The sequence below is a fragment of the Epinephelus moara genome, chromosome 2, assembly GCF_006386435.1.
Source record: "Epinephelus moara isolate mb chromosome 2, YSFRI_EMoa_1.0, whole genome shotgun sequence".
Taxonomy (NCBI): Eukaryota; Metazoa; Chordata; class Actinopteri; order Perciformes; family Serranidae; genus Epinephelus; species Epinephelus moara.
The window spans coordinates 42,388,295-42,406,570 of NC_065507.1; the positions used below are offsets into that span (position 1 = coordinate 42,388,295).

At 42.1% G+C, this 18,276-nt stretch overlaps 1 protein-coding gene and 1 long non-coding RNA gene across 3 annotated transcripts in view; one reads left to right on the forward strand and one right to left on the reverse strand.

Annotated features, from left to right (window-relative positions):
* Positions 1 to 271: 271 nt before the first annotated feature.
* On the reverse strand, positions 272 to 9,252 carry tbx2b (T-box transcription factor 2b). The gene is made up of 7 exons (XM_050055859.1): positions 8,437 to 9,252; positions 7,358 to 7,625; positions 5,573 to 5,719; positions 4,100 to 4,176; positions 3,734 to 3,903; positions 2,312 to 2,895; positions 272 to 1,867 (listed from the first exon to the last, which is right to left on the reverse strand). Exons 1-7 carry the CDS (start codon positions 8,793 to 8,795, stop codon positions 1,418 to 1,420), a joined length of 2,055 nt encoding a protein of 684 aa, XP_049911816.1. The 5' UTR covers positions 8,796 to 9,252; the 3' UTR covers positions 272 to 1,417.
* A 122-nt stretch (positions 9,253 to 9,374) lies between these two features.
* LOC126397717 (uncharacterized) overlaps positions 9,375 to 18,276 on the forward strand; it is a 116,028-nt gene continuing 107,126 nt past the window's right edge. Inside the window, exons 1-2 of one of the 2 annotated variants that reach the window (XR_007570702.1) lie at positions 9,375 to 9,959; positions 15,036 to 15,906. This is a non-coding gene — a long non-coding RNA (uncharacterized LOC126397717). Of the gene's footprint in view, positions 15,907 to 18,276 lie in introns of both variants that reach the window. The other variant, XR_007570701.1, reaches the window with a different exon arrangement.

Consider the following 18,276-nt stretch of genomic DNA (forward strand, 5'->3'; position numbering starts at 1 on the left):
CAAATTCAACAAACTGCCCTTTCTCATGGTACATAGGCCTACTTGGCCGACAGAGGGCGCTCCTGACCCACGTGTCCATATGTGTGTGTGTGTGTGAAACCAGATTACTTCATTTTAAAAAATGCGCTATAAAGCTGTACAGTTGTTTAGCTCCAATTAGATTAATTGAAATATAATACCACCACCACCACCACCACTACTACTACTACTACTACTACTACTACTACTACTACTACTAATAATAATAATAATAATGATACGCCTGCAAGCCTTCAGCACAACGATTTTTTATTGAAATTGTGAGGCAATCAAAAAAAAACAAAAACAAAAACAAAACAACAACAACACAGAAAAACCCCGGACAACCAGCATAAACAAGATACTCTTATCTTTAAATATATTTTTAATAGATATGAATGATGCGCCTAGAAGGAATTGCTTTGAATGTCTCCTGACTGGAGTGAAATAACCTGAGGTGTTTTTGAATCCATGTGGAGCTCTTTCTCTGTTCCTCTGTCTTTGTCGGTGGATGCAGACTAAAACATGGCACACACGTCACCTAAAAATCAGCGATGCTTCATACACAGTTTGTCAAACCAACAAGCGCTAAATAGCTTTCATTTACAGTATATGTTCATGTAAAATGGGGGAGAGGAGGAGGACAAAAAAAGCAACAAGTTAAATTCAAAATATATACACACTAATATACAGCCTTGAATAAATTAATACCAATTGCATATTCTTGGATCTTAGCTTTATTTACAGATTTGTTTTAATCTTTAATTACATAAATAGTTCAGAAACAAATTTTCTGGCTTGAAATGATAAGCGATTCCTTCCTTCCTTCTTTCTTTCTTTCTTTCTTGACTTTTGAAATAATCAGGCCTATGTTTTTGGATGCAGCTTGAGACCTGCCTGTCGGCGTCGTGAGGCTCCTTTTCAGGGCTCGGCTCGGAATAAAAACAAACAAACAAAAAAAAACAGGCCTGGATGCTCAAATGCTTCAAGTTAACCAAACTCAGCACACCCACTGTCCACTGTGCGCCACTCCCCGGCAGGTTAGACCGATACAGATAGGCTACTGGCCTCCTGTGGTTGATTGTTATGTGTTTAGTGACCACCCCCCCCCCCCCCCCCTCCATTTATCAATGTAGGAATGTATCCCAGAGTTTTTACGCCTGCCTTCAGAAAGCTGCTAATCCTAAAACACATGGGGTTAAGGGGCTTTCCACCCTTTCACACAGCTTTGTTGAAAAAAAAATATATAAAAAATAACATAAAAAAATAACAGTTTTCGGCCTTCACCGACCCATATCGATCAAACCTCATTCCAGTCTCCCTAATGTGCTGTACAGGACATATGCATTTATAGTCCTCTGGTATTCAAGCCAAGTCTTCATCCTACACAGAGTCCTCATCACTTGGGAGAGTCTGCACTCGGGGAGGGCTCCCGCTGGCCCTCCAAGCCGCTCACCAGTCTCTGGATGCTTTGCAGCTCATTCACTGAGTCCTTCATTGAGGTTTTGGGAGACACAGCCCTCCCGCCAGACCCTACTGTCTTATGGTTGCTATGGTGTTCCGGAGCTGGGCTGGTCTCCCTGCTGCCCGGTTTGGAGGTTTCGGAGCCTGGGTTGAGGCTGCCCTGCAGGCCAGTGGTGAGCAGACTGGAGCTCTGAGGCAGCGACACTGGGAGCTGGTAGGGATTGAAACGGAGCCGCGGGCGCGACGCGCCAAGGAAGGGATTCCTGGAGAGCGGGCTGGAAGTGCTGGTGGCTGGGAGGGCTGAGGCCGAGGCCGCTGCTGCAGCCGCCGCCATGTAAGTGTAGGGGTACGGGAACAGACCTCCAAATGGAGGCATGGGGATGCCCTGGAACATGAAAGTGGAAAAATTTTGTTACATCACTACTTCTCATCAAGTCGTCAAATAATCACATTAGTGATACATTTTTCATCCAAATAGCTGATTTTCTTGATTTAAAACAGGTTTTTGAAAGTTTGAAAGTAAAAGCAACAACCGTTTTCTCGTTTTGTTGTGTAAAAATCCCATAACCCCAATGCTAATGCAAATATTTTCATATAGTTGGACATGTTTGTATGTGGCGAATAAATGAAATGTTGCGTCACTGATCATGCTTATAAATAAATAAATAAATAAATAACAGAGCTCTGAAGTTGTGAACGGTCGAGGTTTACATAAACAGTTATGGTCCTACGAAGGTAAAACTCAAAGCTCCAACTTTCTGGTCGTGCTACTCAGTGCTACAGGTGTACAACAAACGGAATTATTTTCTGATTGGATAACCCTCCTTACCTGAGAGGCGAGCATGTGCTGGGACAGATGGAATGGGAATGGGTTGGGGGTTCCTCCTGTGCCCTGTGTGGAGAGGCTGCCGTTTTCTAAACCACTTGCTCCGGATACAGAGGCCAATAGATGTCCCATGCCCATAGCAGAAAAGGCTCCAGGGGCCATGGCAAATTGCCCAGGGTGAAACAACAGTGGTGATCCGGCGCTTAGAGGGTTAAAAAACTGCTGACTGTGCAGGCCAGACAGAGCCAGGCTTTGTAAGTGGCCTGGGCTGAAGTGTGAGGGGCTCTCGGTTTGGACCATGAGAGGGGAGAAGGCCTCTTTAGTGGCACTAATGCCTCCGGCCTCTGAGTCCTTGGTCAACGCGTCCGTGGTGTCCTTCCTGTGCCTGCTCTCCGCTTTGTCTTTCTCAAGGTTTCTTACACTGAATAAGGAGTCGTCCTTCTTTTCTGTGCTAGCCCTATCCCTCATGCGCTCCTCACACCTGGAGCTGTAGGGGGACACAGGTTCAGGTCCCGGACTGCTGGAGCCAGTGCAGCGCTCGTCGTGATGCTCCAGCTCCTGCTCGCTGTCAGTGCACGTTTTCTCATCTACAACACAGGAATCACAGTAACAAGAGGTGTACGCCTCTAAGATACTATTCATATCTCAGCCCCAGCTATTTCAACCTAACACACTAATATTTGAGTTTTAAGAGCAACTTTCGAAAGCCCCTGTGTTATTTGCCACATTTTATGCTTATGCTTGTCTTCAACAGGATGAGACAAAATAAAAAACAAAACCGGATTATATTTAAGACATTTCCTTTCAAAATAAATGGAACTTAAATGTCGACAACCCCAGCACGTGTTTTACACATTGCATATCCTCTATTAAAATATTTACATTTAAAAGGCAATAAATTAGCCCATTATAACCAAAACTTAAGTGGATTTTACTGTAATTCACACGTCTTACACATACACGTTAATGTATTTATTTGCCAAACACCGCCTGTTCCTGCATCATGAACGTATTGGAGATTAAATTATTTAGGCAATCGAAATTTCATTAAAAAAAAAAACAAAAAAAAAAAACAAGACGGTACAATGGGAGATCTTAAGTGGCCAGTTAGATTGGTTGACAGGTGTAGAATACATGACCGCCCAACAGTTTACTGTCATACATTTTTAAGATTATACTATTGTTATGGGTGTAGGAGCAACCAAATAGGCCAGTGTAAGTTATATAAAAGATATTTCTATTTCTGTACGACGATAACACTTTTGCCGTGACGTTGCTGCTTATTTTCCTAAACCAGGTCACAGTCATGTTTTAACAATTTAACATAATTTAAATGATTACATTTAAACTGTAAAGTTTTACAACAACAGGTCCTAGCTTTTAAAGGATATAAACAAATGAAAATAACCAATAAGGCTTCCTCACCTCGGCTGGGCCTGCTGAACCTCAGCGGGCTGGTATCGGCTCCCAGCGGGGAGTGAACGGTGTCCCTGCCTGTCGGTGGCTCGCTGGAAGAGGCGTCTGAGTCCGCACCTTCCCGGTCCGCCTTGCACTGGTCCTCATACATCCGCAGGGACGGCATGGTCAGCTGTTTCCTGTCAGTATAATTATTATAATTATTATTATTATTAAGAACAACAACAACAACAATAGGCTACTATCCAATGATAATGACAACCAATAATAATCCATAGTACTTTGGGATATCTTCACGCTTTGACTCCATGACCTTGCAGAACAAAAACACACAAAAAGGCCCACACACACAGGTGTTAGGCGGCAGCTGGATACCTTTTCTCTCTCCTTCCGTTTCCCGTGTCTCTGAATCCTTTGGCAAAGGGGTTGTTGTCAATCTTCAGCTGCGTTATCTGACAGAAAATACAGAGTAAGAATACATGTCAGAGGGGGCATCGGTGACTTAGTGGATAGAGCAGTCGCCCCATGTACAAGGCTGTTGCCGCAGCGGCCTGGGTTCGAATCCAGGGTTCGAATCCGGCCCCTTGCTGCATGTCGCCCCCCCCCCCACACACACACACACACCCGCCTGTCCTGTCCATTAAAGACAAAATGCCCAAAAAATATCTTAAAAAAAAAAAGAATACATGTCAGAGAATGACAACATATAGCACACACTGCTAGAGCCCATTGTCATCACCTTGCCCATATTAGAGACAACAACGTGTTTGGATTGACACACACGGAAGCGTGTTGGACAGGCGCCATGGTAGACCTCTAATTTGTATTATTAATAAAAGCGTAATGATGGGGCATTATTGTCATAGGCCCCTGGAGAGGAATTCTTTCACGAAATATTTCTCTATGGGGCTCCAAGCTTCCGTTCCCCAGAAAAAAAGGCAGAGGGAACAATACTTGAACAGATGACTATCATATCAATAATTAATAATGCGGTTTGGATCACTGCTGTCCTGATGTGGAGGAGGCCGGTGTGGCTCCATGTAGGGGCACGATGCCGGCATGGCTCCTACAAGAGGTTCCACGCTTCTGGGGGCCCTGTGGTCCTTAAAGAAGACGCTTTAGGCATTTGTCATTTGAGCATCTGTCCACTGTGACTGCAGGGTGACCAGCCTTTTAAATGCCCTCTAATCGATAGTGACTCGTTGCCATTAACTTTTACAACAAGAAGCCCCCTCCCCACCCCGACCCCCTGGACACAAGCTCAAATTAGCTTCATGGAGGAGGATAAAGACTCAGCGAAGGGGATAATAATGACATCAAAATATACACACAGAATAAAATAATTAACTGTACAAATATTCTATTGAATTACAAAAAAAACGCTCAAATAATAAATAAATTAATTAATTAAAAAGTAGAATTCCAAAAGCTGCAACTGTAATTTTTTGAGAAGACAAAAAAGAAAAAGAAAAAAAGAAAAGAAAAGAGCACCTATCACGCCACACAACACATTCTCCACATTTATACGCCTAATTATTCACTTGGTCAAGGTAATAGACCATTCATAGCCCATGAATAGCGGATAACACACACACACACACACACACACACACACACAAACATTTTGGCTCCAGATTTGAATTCATATCTGCTACACCCAGAGTCCAGGCAAAACAGCAATAAAAAAAATCACATGGGAGTCCTCTGCAGGGAAATTAGGCGACCTACAAAATCAGATTAAGTCTTCGGGGGCTGGTGGTGGGGGGAGGGGACGTATGTAGGACATTTATTATGCAAAGTATAGCAGCCATATTAGAGGCAGTTGGTTGAGTGTGAACAGTGACTCACCTTGTCGTTCTGATACGCTGTCACAGCCACGAACTCGGTCTCCGGGAAGACGTAGGTCCTGAAGGTGCTGTAGGGGAGCTTCAGGATGTCGTTGGCCCGCACTATGTGGAACCTGGGCTGATACTTGTGCATGGAGTTGAGGATGGTCTGGACCAACACACACAAACACACAGCTCTGGAGTAAATATAACAGCGTTCTGTGGCTCCTTTTGATATTTTCTCCATATTTAAACAACACCAGACAGAATATGTTGACGCCGATTGTTATTGATGCTGGTACAATTACTGTGTGAACAGACTTGTCTGTAATTAGCGCGGGGCAAAGGGAAAATCCTGACCAGGCCACACATGTTGTCATGAGGCTTCCGAATCACAGCAACAATGTGATATGATCCAGTTTGCATCGGGACAGAAGTTACAATTTTCCTCTCTCATTCATTTAAAAATACCACAAACACTACAGTCACCGTCATCTTGGAATCATAGCTCGAGGGCCTGTCTGTTCTAACTTACAGAGCACAACACACTTACCATGTATTTTTTTTTTTTACATCAAATAGGCCTACAGGCTCTTTTTTTAGATTAAAAATAATAAGATAAATAACCACAGGTAGGCACAAAGACAGCAATAGATTTGGATTAAGTGTTAATTAATAAAATTCTAGCATTAAGCGCATGCATGTATAAATAAGACGCGTACATGAATAGAAATCCTGCCTGTAACCGATTGCAAATTATTCAGACTGACATGTAGGCTAAGTATTGTTTTTTTCCAGTCGAAAGCTCACTCTGTCTGCCAGGCAGGTGGGCTTTCTCCTAACCCGATTATTTCTGTTCAAACTAATAAAATCATTTTAAATACACGGTGAAGGGATTCATATTTTGGATGAAACGCACAAAGTCACAGAAGCTTCCAAGTCATACTATAAAACACTACAGGCCTAATGTAGTACAAAATAACAACACATGGGCCATTATACTATACTATACTATACTATACTATACCATACTATACTATACTATACTATACTATACTATTGGGTTACAGGCTGGAAGGGATATCAGACACGCCAGTCGGCCTCGCCATTCATGCTCATTTCAAGTCGTTTCTCTCTGGCCCGATTTGATGATACGCCACTTAATCCCCCAGCCTCGCAAACACTGATCTCAGATATTGTGTTTTTTTAAACTGTTTTATTTATTTATTTATTTTTTATTACCAATACAACCCCGGTTAAAATGCAGAATAAAGAAGAGAGGAGAATGCAGCCGTGGTGTAGGCCCTGAGCTGTTGCGTGGTTTCGGATGTATGGATGCAGGGGAGAAAATGCAGGCTGATAGTATTCTGGGGAGCTGCAAGTGTAAGCTCTGTGTATGTCAGCGGCAGGAGGAAGTCAAGTGGCAACAAAGTGGCAACAGCTTTGGACGTAAAGGCATTAAAAAAAACATGAGCTCATCTTTAAACGCACATATTCTCTGAGATTACTTTGTTACGCCTTTAAATCTTAATCTATTTCGTTGTCTCAAAACGTTTTAGCTTTGCTCACTTTTATTTATCATATAATTTCCCTACAGTAGTTTGGATTCGGCTCACGCTCTGTTCATATTTATTTCCCCTTGTTCGTGGCTGTTTATTCTTGGTATTTTGCTGCAATAACCCATATGCTTCATAAAAATTTCATCTGATCATAAAAACACTCTGACCCGTCTGTTCCAACAGCATGCAGCATGGATATATGAAAAAATATATCTGCTTAGTCGAGAAAAAAACCCCTCAGTACTTACAAATCCGTGTTTGTCTGAGATGTTGTTGGTCAGCTTGAGTTTGTGGAAAGCAACAGGCTTGGCCATCCACTGCTCACCGGTGGCCGGGCTGTCCGGGTGGATATACATCCTCTTGGGCATCTCCGGGTCGGCCTTGCCCGCCACCATCCAGCGGGAGTTGTGGAACTTGTAGCGGCAGTCGTCCGCCGCCACGATGTCCATCAGTAGGATGTATTTGGCTTTTTTATCGAGTCCGTTTATTCGCACTTTGAACGGAGGGAACATCCTCCTGCAGAGAAAAACACGCGGGGAGTCAACACGCCGTGATTCAGACAAAATACAACGTCAGATGATCATACAAGACTTGAACAAATCTGACTAAAGAGCCACTGAAAGCGACGCGCACGCAGAAAAAAACATGCCGCTCTGACAAGAAGAAATATTGTAATTGTCAGATATTATTCTCCAGTGTTGCACGCCATTAGGCGACAGCAAAACCATAGTGGTTGTGCGTGCGCGCGTGTGTGTATGTGTGTTGTCCAAGCCCTACACTAAAAAGCTGAGCAGTATATTTATGACTACAACACTTCACGTCCCTGCTTTTTGAAGTGACAGCCTGTTTATAAAACCAAGAAGCCTGCTGCCTCAACAGAATGCACTTTACAAAGATAAAACCCCACTAAAGCTCAGGTCACTTTTTCTCAAAAATATCCAAAATATGCACTTTGATCATTCTGGAAATATAACTATTTCAAAAATTAATTGACGTTTTATTCATTTATTTACTTTGATAAATGAAACCAGTTTAACTCCCAAGTGCATACACAGTGATACGATTGGAACTCTTTTTTTAAACAATATATTTAGTGTATAATGTGAGGTAAACATTATGTGTTTGTGTAGTATTTTGTAGGCTTTTGATTTTCATTTATGTTAATGGTGGAAAAGGAGTAGCAAAGGCCCGACGCACGCCATTTGAAATCGTGAGTAAAATGGCTTTTAGCTGCAAACTTTTCAGCTGTAGCTATTTCTCTGTATATGCAGAAACAAACTGCAGGTTTTTTGGAAATAATGTATCCTCGGTTGTGAGAAATTCTTACCTTCCGGACTTGGTAATAACCATCTCCGTCCCGAGTTTGTGAAACTGGTCCCAAAGATCCTTGGCTTCCAGTGTAACTTTGGGGTCGTCGTCCACTTCCTCCTCGGGCTCAAGGCTCTTCATGCTACGGAGATGAGCCGCCTGATGGTGGCTAAGGGCCGGGTGGAGCCCAGCCTCCGCAGCCCCGGCCAGGCCGTGATCCGACATGGGCTTGGTGAGCGCCCCGGGAGGCAGGCTGAGCGCCGGGAAGAAGGAAGGCTGCGCGGCCGCTAGAAAGGCGGACATGGGGAAGTCGGTCGGCCGGTGTGCGTGGAAAGGGTGATAAGCCATTGCGGTCCCTGTGAAAACTGGATCTCTCATCGGTGCATCCACAAAAACCGAAGTGAAATAATATTTTTAGTGGTTTTACCCAGAGCCAGTGGATCCGCGCTTTGCGGGCAGTTAATTTCTGTAAAGCTGTACAGAATATTACAGCGACTTGTCAAACACACAGGCTGAAGAAAATAGCCCAGAGTTGCTGTTGATGTGCTTTTCCTTTGGTTCCTCCGCCGAGTCCTTCAGTGAAAGCGGCGATGTGAAGGCAGAGGCAGGCTGCGCTGTGTGCCTCTCAGGGAAATAAGCTGCTTCTCTGCGTCAGTCATTCCACACTGACTGGAGAGATGTGGCCCCGTTCACTGCAGATCTGTGACTATCTCACATGTCCTTCCTGCCTCCATCCCCAACACTAATGAACCAAGCCCCTTTGATTGCTGATTTTACGCTTTCTGGACCAATTGTGGGCCCCTATAGGCGTGGTTCTGACAGCTCCGGCCAGATTCTAAGAGAAGAGGGGAGGGGGGCAAGAAGGTGTCGGAAGCATTAGCAGTAAGAAAACATGTCAACAGAATAAAATATTAACCAATGACAGGAAAGATCGGGAAATCCCACCCCCATTTCCAAGCCAAACACCGGGTCAGCCCTCAGTTCTTTGCCGGTGGAGGCATCACCTCTCTCGGCTTGCGTTTTTACAATGTTGCCTCCGGAGAAACCAACCTGTCCACAGACTCACTGTCTTAATACTCACCTTAATACTCAGGAACCGCTCCAGTTCTCCACGTTTACCACTGTCTCTTAGACCAACTCACAACAGCAAATCCATGACTCGCAGCTCATGCTCTGCATTCCGAAGAGATTTATTTCGGAGAGCTGCTGCTCTCTCGGTCGTTCTCTATAATAACAGATTTGTAATTATTCCATGTTATCGGCTGTTTTGACGCTTAGGCTGGATTTGCTTCACACTAGCCCAGGCTATTCGCGTATACCGACTTCAGCCTCATACAGACCCGGGTTCCCCGGGCGAGAGTCATTTATCTGTGCATTTTCCTGATCGAGCTGACGGGAAGGCAGCAACAGCCGCAGCGGCAGCAGCGTAATAAAGAGACAAGGCTGGAAAAGACAAACCCAGATGCTGCGTGGAGGAAAAGAGGAAACCAGATGATTGATGATGAGTGAATTTTGAGAGAAAAAACAGGGAGAAGGAAAGCGGTGAGTGCCCACTTCGATACAAACTCTTCCTTGTTTGAACGCAAATAAAGTTGGATTTCTGTGAGGCTCTCTGGCACATTTAGATCTCTGGCCCATTTTTATTTTTAAATTAGTATAAATATAATTATTGTCAGTGCAGTTATAGCCTATCATTTCTGTTGTTACACTGCTGTTTGACACCGTGGAGATTTTTTGTATTTCCACATCCAGCAGGCACAACGATGAAATGATTTAGCGCTCAGTCTCAGAGCTGAGGGCAGGCCGTGGTAGCATGTAATCTCCGACAGGTTGTATTTAGTCAAACCAAGGACAGTGAGGGACAGCCACGGCCCCCACCCGCCTCCCTGCACTCCGCTCTGCTGAGCTCCTTTAGAAAAATCCAGCGCCGCAGCTCTTGATTAACTTGGACTCAGTTTGTCAAAGAGCCGCTCGGCGCCAGTCGGCTGATGCGCCACAATAAGAACAGTCTCTTGTCTCTTTATATTTACCCTGGAGTCGTGCATGTGGGAGCCCCTCCGGCCCCATCAGAAGCCTCATCTGCGGCTCCGCTCCACTTTTCTGCCTCGGTCGGTGTCAGATATGATTTTTTTTTTTTTTCTTAAAACAGATGCTCTCTCCGGGCAGGAAGTACCATGTTATAGGCCACGGGCGGCACCTCGACAAAAACTGAAACAAAAAGTGATAATCCTTCTGAATTAGACTGTTAGAGACAACTGCGCATTTCCTATTAACCCCTGGAACTTCGCAGCATGTCTGCGGCTTTCGGTGGCAGGCGCTCTTAATGGCCATAAAAATGTCTTGAATAATATTTATAAACTCTAATTGTTAATACATTAAATCACTCAATTCCTTCCCTAATCGTTCGTTATATGACTGTAAAACAATCTAATTAAGAGACAAAGGTGAAAACAAGACAGTTTTTATGCTTAAATGCGATCTAAAAATGCAACTCCAGAATGTTTCAGCAGTAGAACTTGTGTGTCAGATAAAGCATGATATGTGATTCAGGAGTATGAGATGTTTGTACATCTCCGCTGTCACACACTTGTTGCTCGGCTTCCGTCACATTGATACAGCCATGCGTAGTCATCAGGCCAGACAGGAGCAGCTCCAGCACAACAGAGCGCAATATACCTGCTTAAAGCCAAAATAGTTTCTACAAGCCCAAGGAACACATCAAATCAGACACAGGTCCCTGGATCATCAACTGTTTGACACAGTGAAGGCACCAACAGCAGAGTCATTTTTAGTCAGCCAGGTGTTGGAACTAAATGCCAGAGAGCATCAAGAATGTAAAATCATCAAGTATGTCTTGCACATACCTCACAGTTTTCTTAAAAGGTGTATTGTGGTGTCTGTCTGTTATAATTTGGCAACACAGCTGACTTGTTTGGAATGCTGCACCTTCATATAAAATGACAGAGATGGAGCGGCGGCAGTTTGTCAGAGTTTCGAAACTGCATGCATGGAGCTTTACTGGGGAGAAAAAAAGATTAGTAACATATGGAGGTGGATAACGGTTTTTCTGCCGGAATACCCAACTGGATAATTGTATCAACAACGCTTGTGCAAATTAGTCACCATTTATTTGTTCTGTGCCGTCAACGGTACAGAAATCTCCATTACGCGCGATTTAAAAGTCATTAAGTCGAGGGAGGACTGCTCCGAGCTGCTGGTAGATCTACATAGACGGGGCACTGTGCTAGATTAACATATTCTGTGTTGGGGATTAATGAAAACAGTACATTTGCTCCTTAGACTTGTTCATTGGGAATGTGTTCTGTGTGGCAGCTGGGAATGTAGAGGAGAGGCATTGATTATGAAGAGCAGAATATCTTGCAAAAATGCCAAAAATCTAACGTGGAAACATATCCAAAACAGGAGTTTATTCAGAAGTTGTCCCTCATTTGCCCCACCATAAGTAGTTCAGATAATTTATGATATTGATAAAATATGTATTGTATACCCAGAAAAGATTCAAAATAAGCAGGTTTGGTATCTTAAAATTGAGATATTTGATGCAAAGAGTTGTCAGACACCCGGTGAGATTACAGTTAGAGTGAATTAAATGCTTGCATAAAGCTTTCCGTAGGAAGATGACCAAAGCTTTAATATGTCCTTGATCCGCCCGCTCAATACATACAGTACAATGTAATACAACTGCAGATCTTAAAATGTGCGTAAAAAGCGCCTGCCGTCCCGGTGATTTGGCTCCTGTGTCAGCGATCCGCGCCAAAGACGCTCTAATTACAACATAACGGGGCCGTTTTGCGCCATATTCGTCTATAATCGACTATTGTTATTTTCTTCCTCCCTTCGACATTGTTCTATTCTTCCTTTTATCTCTCCATCTTCTCCTCCCATCTCCCCGCATCATCTCTCCAGCTATATTTAGCGGCTAGACTGAGGCCTTGGCGCCAGACCGTTTAAGACCTGTCAAAGTCCCTCATATTTCCCCTTGTCACATGGAAAGCCGGCGACCAGCGGCCCTCTCCTCCTCCTTTTTTTCTTTTCCTCCTCCTTCTCCTTTTTTCTTTTCCTTCCTCTCCCTCATCCTCCTCCTGAGCAGTCCTTCTCCACCTCCTCCTCCAGCTCCTCTACAGTTCACTCCGCTAAATGAAACATATCAGTTCTCACTTGAAGGAAAAGCAGAATGTTTCCTCAACCCCTTCCCAACACCACACACACACACACACACACACACACACACACACACACACACACACACACACACACACACACACACAGAGAGAGAGAGAGAGAGAGAGAGAGAGAGATGTCTAATATATTATTGGGAACAATACAGGGATTGGACTACAGTAGGCCTACTACCTTATGGATCACAGTTCTTTCATAAAACAAACATTTTTGCTGAACATGACTCAATGACAAACTCAATCATAAACTACAACCCCTCACATCCAGTTACCTTCCAGTCGTAAAGCCTGTTTCACCCTCCAATTCTCACAGTCATGTATCTGGACTGCAGTTACAGTATTGTCTGGAGGCTGTGGGTGCATCTGGCTGACAGGTAGACCACCAGGTGGGGGCGCTGTAGTGACCTAGAGTGACAAAGCTGTCACATACACAGGCGTTACAGCAGCCAACACTTTGATGCTATAGACACCCACAGTGTGGCCAGGTTTAGTCCCACAGAGCCTCATAGGAAGGTTGGGCTTGATTTACTGTTGGATTCTTTACATCGCAGTGGTTTTCATTCACTGTATTGTTACTTTTTCAGAACCAGCCATAAGTTACAGTGCTTAGGAGACTTGGCTCTGAACCCCACAAACAAAGTCAGTATGACCACAGGTGAATCAGTGCATGACGCACTGCAGAATTGTGCGCACGCCTGTGTATTTGTCCAGTACGACAAACACGATTACTGCATGTGACGCGTGCTTCCAAATATATCACACTGACATTAAATAGTTATTTCAGTTATTGATTACTGTCATTACTGTCTCATTTTCCCCATACAGCCTTAATAAAAATATCTTCTCTCTCCTTTGAGCCAAAAATCCCCTCACATTCCGCCAGGTCCCACACAGACTAGATTTCTGAAATCACCAATAGAGATGTAAAAGCACATTTTGCGTAAGTACTTCAAATTTTAAATGCAGTAATAGAAAAACAAATTAGATCCCACTGAATCATCGTCTTAAAAATCCCAGCCACGTAAATATCCTGTTTAGACTTAACCGGACTGTAGTTGTGGGTCCCCGAAACAAATAAACTGACTGAAAACGTTTAATTCTGTAAAAACAAAAAGGCCTCTGCACGAAAGACTTTGTTTAAAAAGAGATTTCCCATGTGAACACTTTGAAAATAGATTGCTGTTTTTTTAATCCAACCACTTTTTCATCTATTTGAGACATTATTTCTATACAGACTCTCTAACTTCCTTTTATTTTGAAAATAGATGACTCTAATTTGATCATTTCGAACTTTAAAATCCTTCCTGTAATTGGATTTTGTGTGTAGCCTATTTTCAGATTTTGTGTAAAGGTGCTTCGAAGAAAAAAAATTTAAAGATTTTTAGCCAAAAATCTACCTGCGTCCTATGAATGCAAGAGAAGGACTGCGCTGTCTATTTGTTTTGTTGAAGAGAAGCTGTCGACCCATACTTAATCACAACACGTTTAAGCATCGGTCTTTTTATATAATCCAGCTGACAATATTTAAGTGTTATGTTCGTTGAGACGCATTTTTTAAACCGGTAAAAATAATCTTTTGTGTATTTGCAGATGTGTTGACAGCGTGGAGAAATTGAATTAGCAGCTGCAGCGCTGGGAACATTGAATCATATTAGGAGCGCAGCAGAGGAGCAGCGGCTACCTGTAGGCCGGAGGGAATAAGGGAGAGGGTCTCTGCTCCTCTACTGTCACTCAGTGAGGAGAAGAGCTCTCAGACACAGCACGGAGGAGACACAACCCAGCTAATCACAAATCCTGCATGACAGAAAACACAATGATTTCCAAATATATTCACAACCGCTCAACCAGTGAAAAGTCTTACTTTCGATTTCAGCAGTTAGTTTAAAATATCATATTTTAGTGTTTGATTATTGCCAAAAACACCATTATAATCACCCAAATAACATTAATAATTTCAAACGTTTAGCCCTGAAATAACTTGAAAATGTTTCAGAGTTTCAAATTATGCCGAGATACAAGATGAATGAAAAATCGAAGATTAGATTTTTTAAATTATCTGCGGCTTCAACACGCAGTCAAAATTAACAAAACGTCTATTAATGTTATTTAACGTAGCCTAAATCATGTCATATAATGCCGTCGACTTAAGTAAGTTGGACATATATTGATGAGATGATGATTGCAATGCAAAAAACTGTGCCCCCTACAGTCCTCTATCACATTATGGTGCACACAACGATTTAATGCGGGCTAATTAAAATGAAAGTGAGCCTAAAATTTTGGAAGGTAAGTGAAGGTAAATTGATCGCTGCTTCCTCCGCCGTCTAGGTAGGCCTAAGTGTTTTATTATTTGCCATGTAAAATCACATGAACCTAAAACAGCACTGAGAATCAAAGCTGATTCATGTGTTTCTTGAAGGACAAAGATGGCAGATGAAACTACTGAAGCTTATCCAGAAAAATCCCGCTCATGTTCCTGATTCAAATCTAATCTCCTTCCAACCTGACAGCAGCAAGCTGAGCTCAGATCAGAGAGCACATCTCCAGCTTTGTCTTGGACACCTTATACTGTACAGGTCTTGACACACTGATGGTGAGTTTTAGTGCTTACAAAGCTGTCTCTGTGCCAGTGGCTTTCAAAATTGGTTTCAAGGACCTCCAGGGGCCCTGAGGGTGTGGCAAAAAGTTTAATTTTAGTGTCATTTCACCGTCAGAAATGATCCCGATGAGACTTAAGTCTGAAAATCAACCTGATTTTTAGATTTCGATGGTTGTACAATTTAACCAAAAGTCAAAGATTCAACTCTTCATTACAATTATAATTTGATCTATCTGCAGTCTTAAGGAAATGTCTCGGACCTTGGTGTAGCCTACATGTTTTCTGCAGCAGCTCATAAGCACCCTCAGCCAGAGCTAATTACTCATCAATTGTCGAAATCACCTGCTGCAGTGCAGCAGCTCTGTCTGACCTCTCTGAATTAGATGGTCATTATTCTAAATGTTGCAGTTCTCTCAGGTTCCTCAGATAAATTGAATATTATCTATTTCACTCAAAATGAACCTGACCATTGCAACCTTCTCACCATGCCTTGTGGCAGTTCAATATTAAAACTTATACATTTTCAGGGACTAACTGGGATTAAATGTATTTAAGGTCCAGGATGCAAAGCAAATTCAGACCCTCCTGCTCCCACTGTGTTTCTAAGCAATCTGTCATTCACAGGGCAGGCTAGGTGCTGTTAAAGGATTTAATGAGAAGACGGAGTGATGGTAAAACATGCAGGTCCAAGGTAAGACCCACACACAGTGAATGCTAAGTTTCAAAGAAAACTAATGACACACAGTGTCTGGTATATGTGTTTGGTATGGGTTATCTATAAATCAACGAGTCCATGCATTCTAGTCATCAGCTCCCCTCTTTTCATTCAGAGACTTGTCTGTATTGTAATTTCTTTTTGTAATTTTTGGAACTAAAATGCCTTTGATTTTTGAAATCATTTTGGGGCATCATTTCCACATATTTCTCAAAAGATTTATTTAGGCTGTAGTGACAACAATACAGAAATTCATACACAGCTAATGTTAATTTACCTAAAATTGAACATTCTAGCATCCACCTCTACATCTATCAGTGGACACTTGTTTAAATCTCAGCTCCTCAGTGAAGCAGGGAATTTTCCACCACCCATGTCTGTGGCGGCTGCACAGTTCTCTTTGTTTGAGCTCATATTCCATTGTGAATTAAATTATATTTTGATGATATTTCGCATGATTTCTGATAACTGGCCTCTATCATTATGTTTATTGTTAAAGCTGCATGGCAAATTAATCTATAATTACAAATTGGAATTAATAAGGGACATATTTTGGTGATTTTTTAAAAACAGTCTTGGCATCGATTGAGCACAGCTCAGTGTCATATCCACTGTCCTAACCCAAAGTAATTTGCTTTAGTAAAAAACAAGCAAACAAACAAACAAAAGCTGCAACAAGTGATTTTCCTGCCAATTTGCATTTGGATGTATTTACTTAAGCACTGCTGGTCTCAGCAGTGGTCATGATGTAAATGAGGGCTAGTGGGACCTCACAGTTTGGATAAGACTAGAAAGTAACACAATTATATGCATCAGCATTTACCTTTGGCACTTTACAAAACAAGAAATTAGTGTGTTCCCCTGATCATAAAAGCATGGGGAGATATTTCTACTGGTAGCTTTTGAGAAATGAAGCCAGCAAGAGGTCTGGAAAGTTCTTCTATTCTATTACTTTTAGAACTTGTTATATATCTCTGCTATAGTTCTAGAAAGAAAATAAGTTGCTAAGTAAAATCATTTCAAAAATTCGGACATTCAAACACATGAAGAAGCCTTACCTCACTCTGTTGGCATGTTCAGGTAAAATGGGACAGTCATTCAGTCATTAATTCATCAAATCATAAATAAAACCAAACTATTAATTGAAAATAAAATCATCCTCTACAGTCTCTGCCATGCTTTCTATTTTCTTTTGCTTCCTATTTCCTTGGTGTCACAATGGACATGCATGCGTGTATGTGTGACTATTGTGGCTGACATGGACTCACTGCATTATCTTAAATATTTTTTAAGTGACAACAATACTAAAAATGTCTGTAACATGACAGGATGGCACACATGAGCATAAGTCATGGTTCAATGGTCCCTGTCTAAAGACATGCTGGTTTCACTTCAGAAAAATGCACTTCTGTATTTTAGCTGAATGCATTCAGTACTCATTCAAAACCCTTTCCCTAAAAAGTCAAGTGTATTAAAAGTATTTTTGATATGAAGTCATACAGTTAATGAAATGAAACATCCTACAACCGTATTTGGCGTTATACCTTTATTGTTTTAGCCGCAGTACTCTTACTAATGAAAAGGAAATGGCTTTCCTTGCAAGTTCTGTGATCAGTGATTTTTGAATCATTGCTGTGTTTATCTTAGGTATCACTAGCTATATTAGGTTAATGATAACTTAGTTCCTTTTCAATCTACAGCCCTAATCAAACACAGTGTTGATTATAATTAAAGCAGCAGTCACACTGCCAGGCTGCTGACCTGCTGTGTGAAAGCTGACCTGTTTACGTGGAGCCCAGCCTCTTTTAGTTGAGTAAATGTGAATGTAGCCTGCTATCATTTAACATAGCTTCTGGTATCATAATAAATGCAGTGCACTATGCAAGTGTTAGCATGCTTTGTTCCTGTCCCATATGAGATGTTTAGTTGAAATACTCAACTTTCGGATTAGCTCTTGCTAACCAAGCTAAGGCTAATGTTTTGTAGGGACCCCATGCTAAATTCAGGAGAGTCAGTGTGACTCTTGCACCTGGTTTATTTGACCCAGTTTTAGTAGATTTAATTAGTCCTAAGATAATGATAATGATAATGATAATGATAATGATAATAATAATGAAAAGCATTCAATTTGCTGCCATATTTCTCTTGTTGAAAGTTTACATCAACAAGTTATTGATTACTGACCTTCCCGTCCCAAACAGTCCCATTACACATTTCCCAGCAGGATGTTGGATGTGAAGACGTGGAGACTTTAAGTTTGCTCTGAGCTGAAAAAAATACTTGAATTAGTGAGTAAGGCCAGGCGTATAACACTAAATTCTGGGCCCTATTCATATGTAGTCTCTG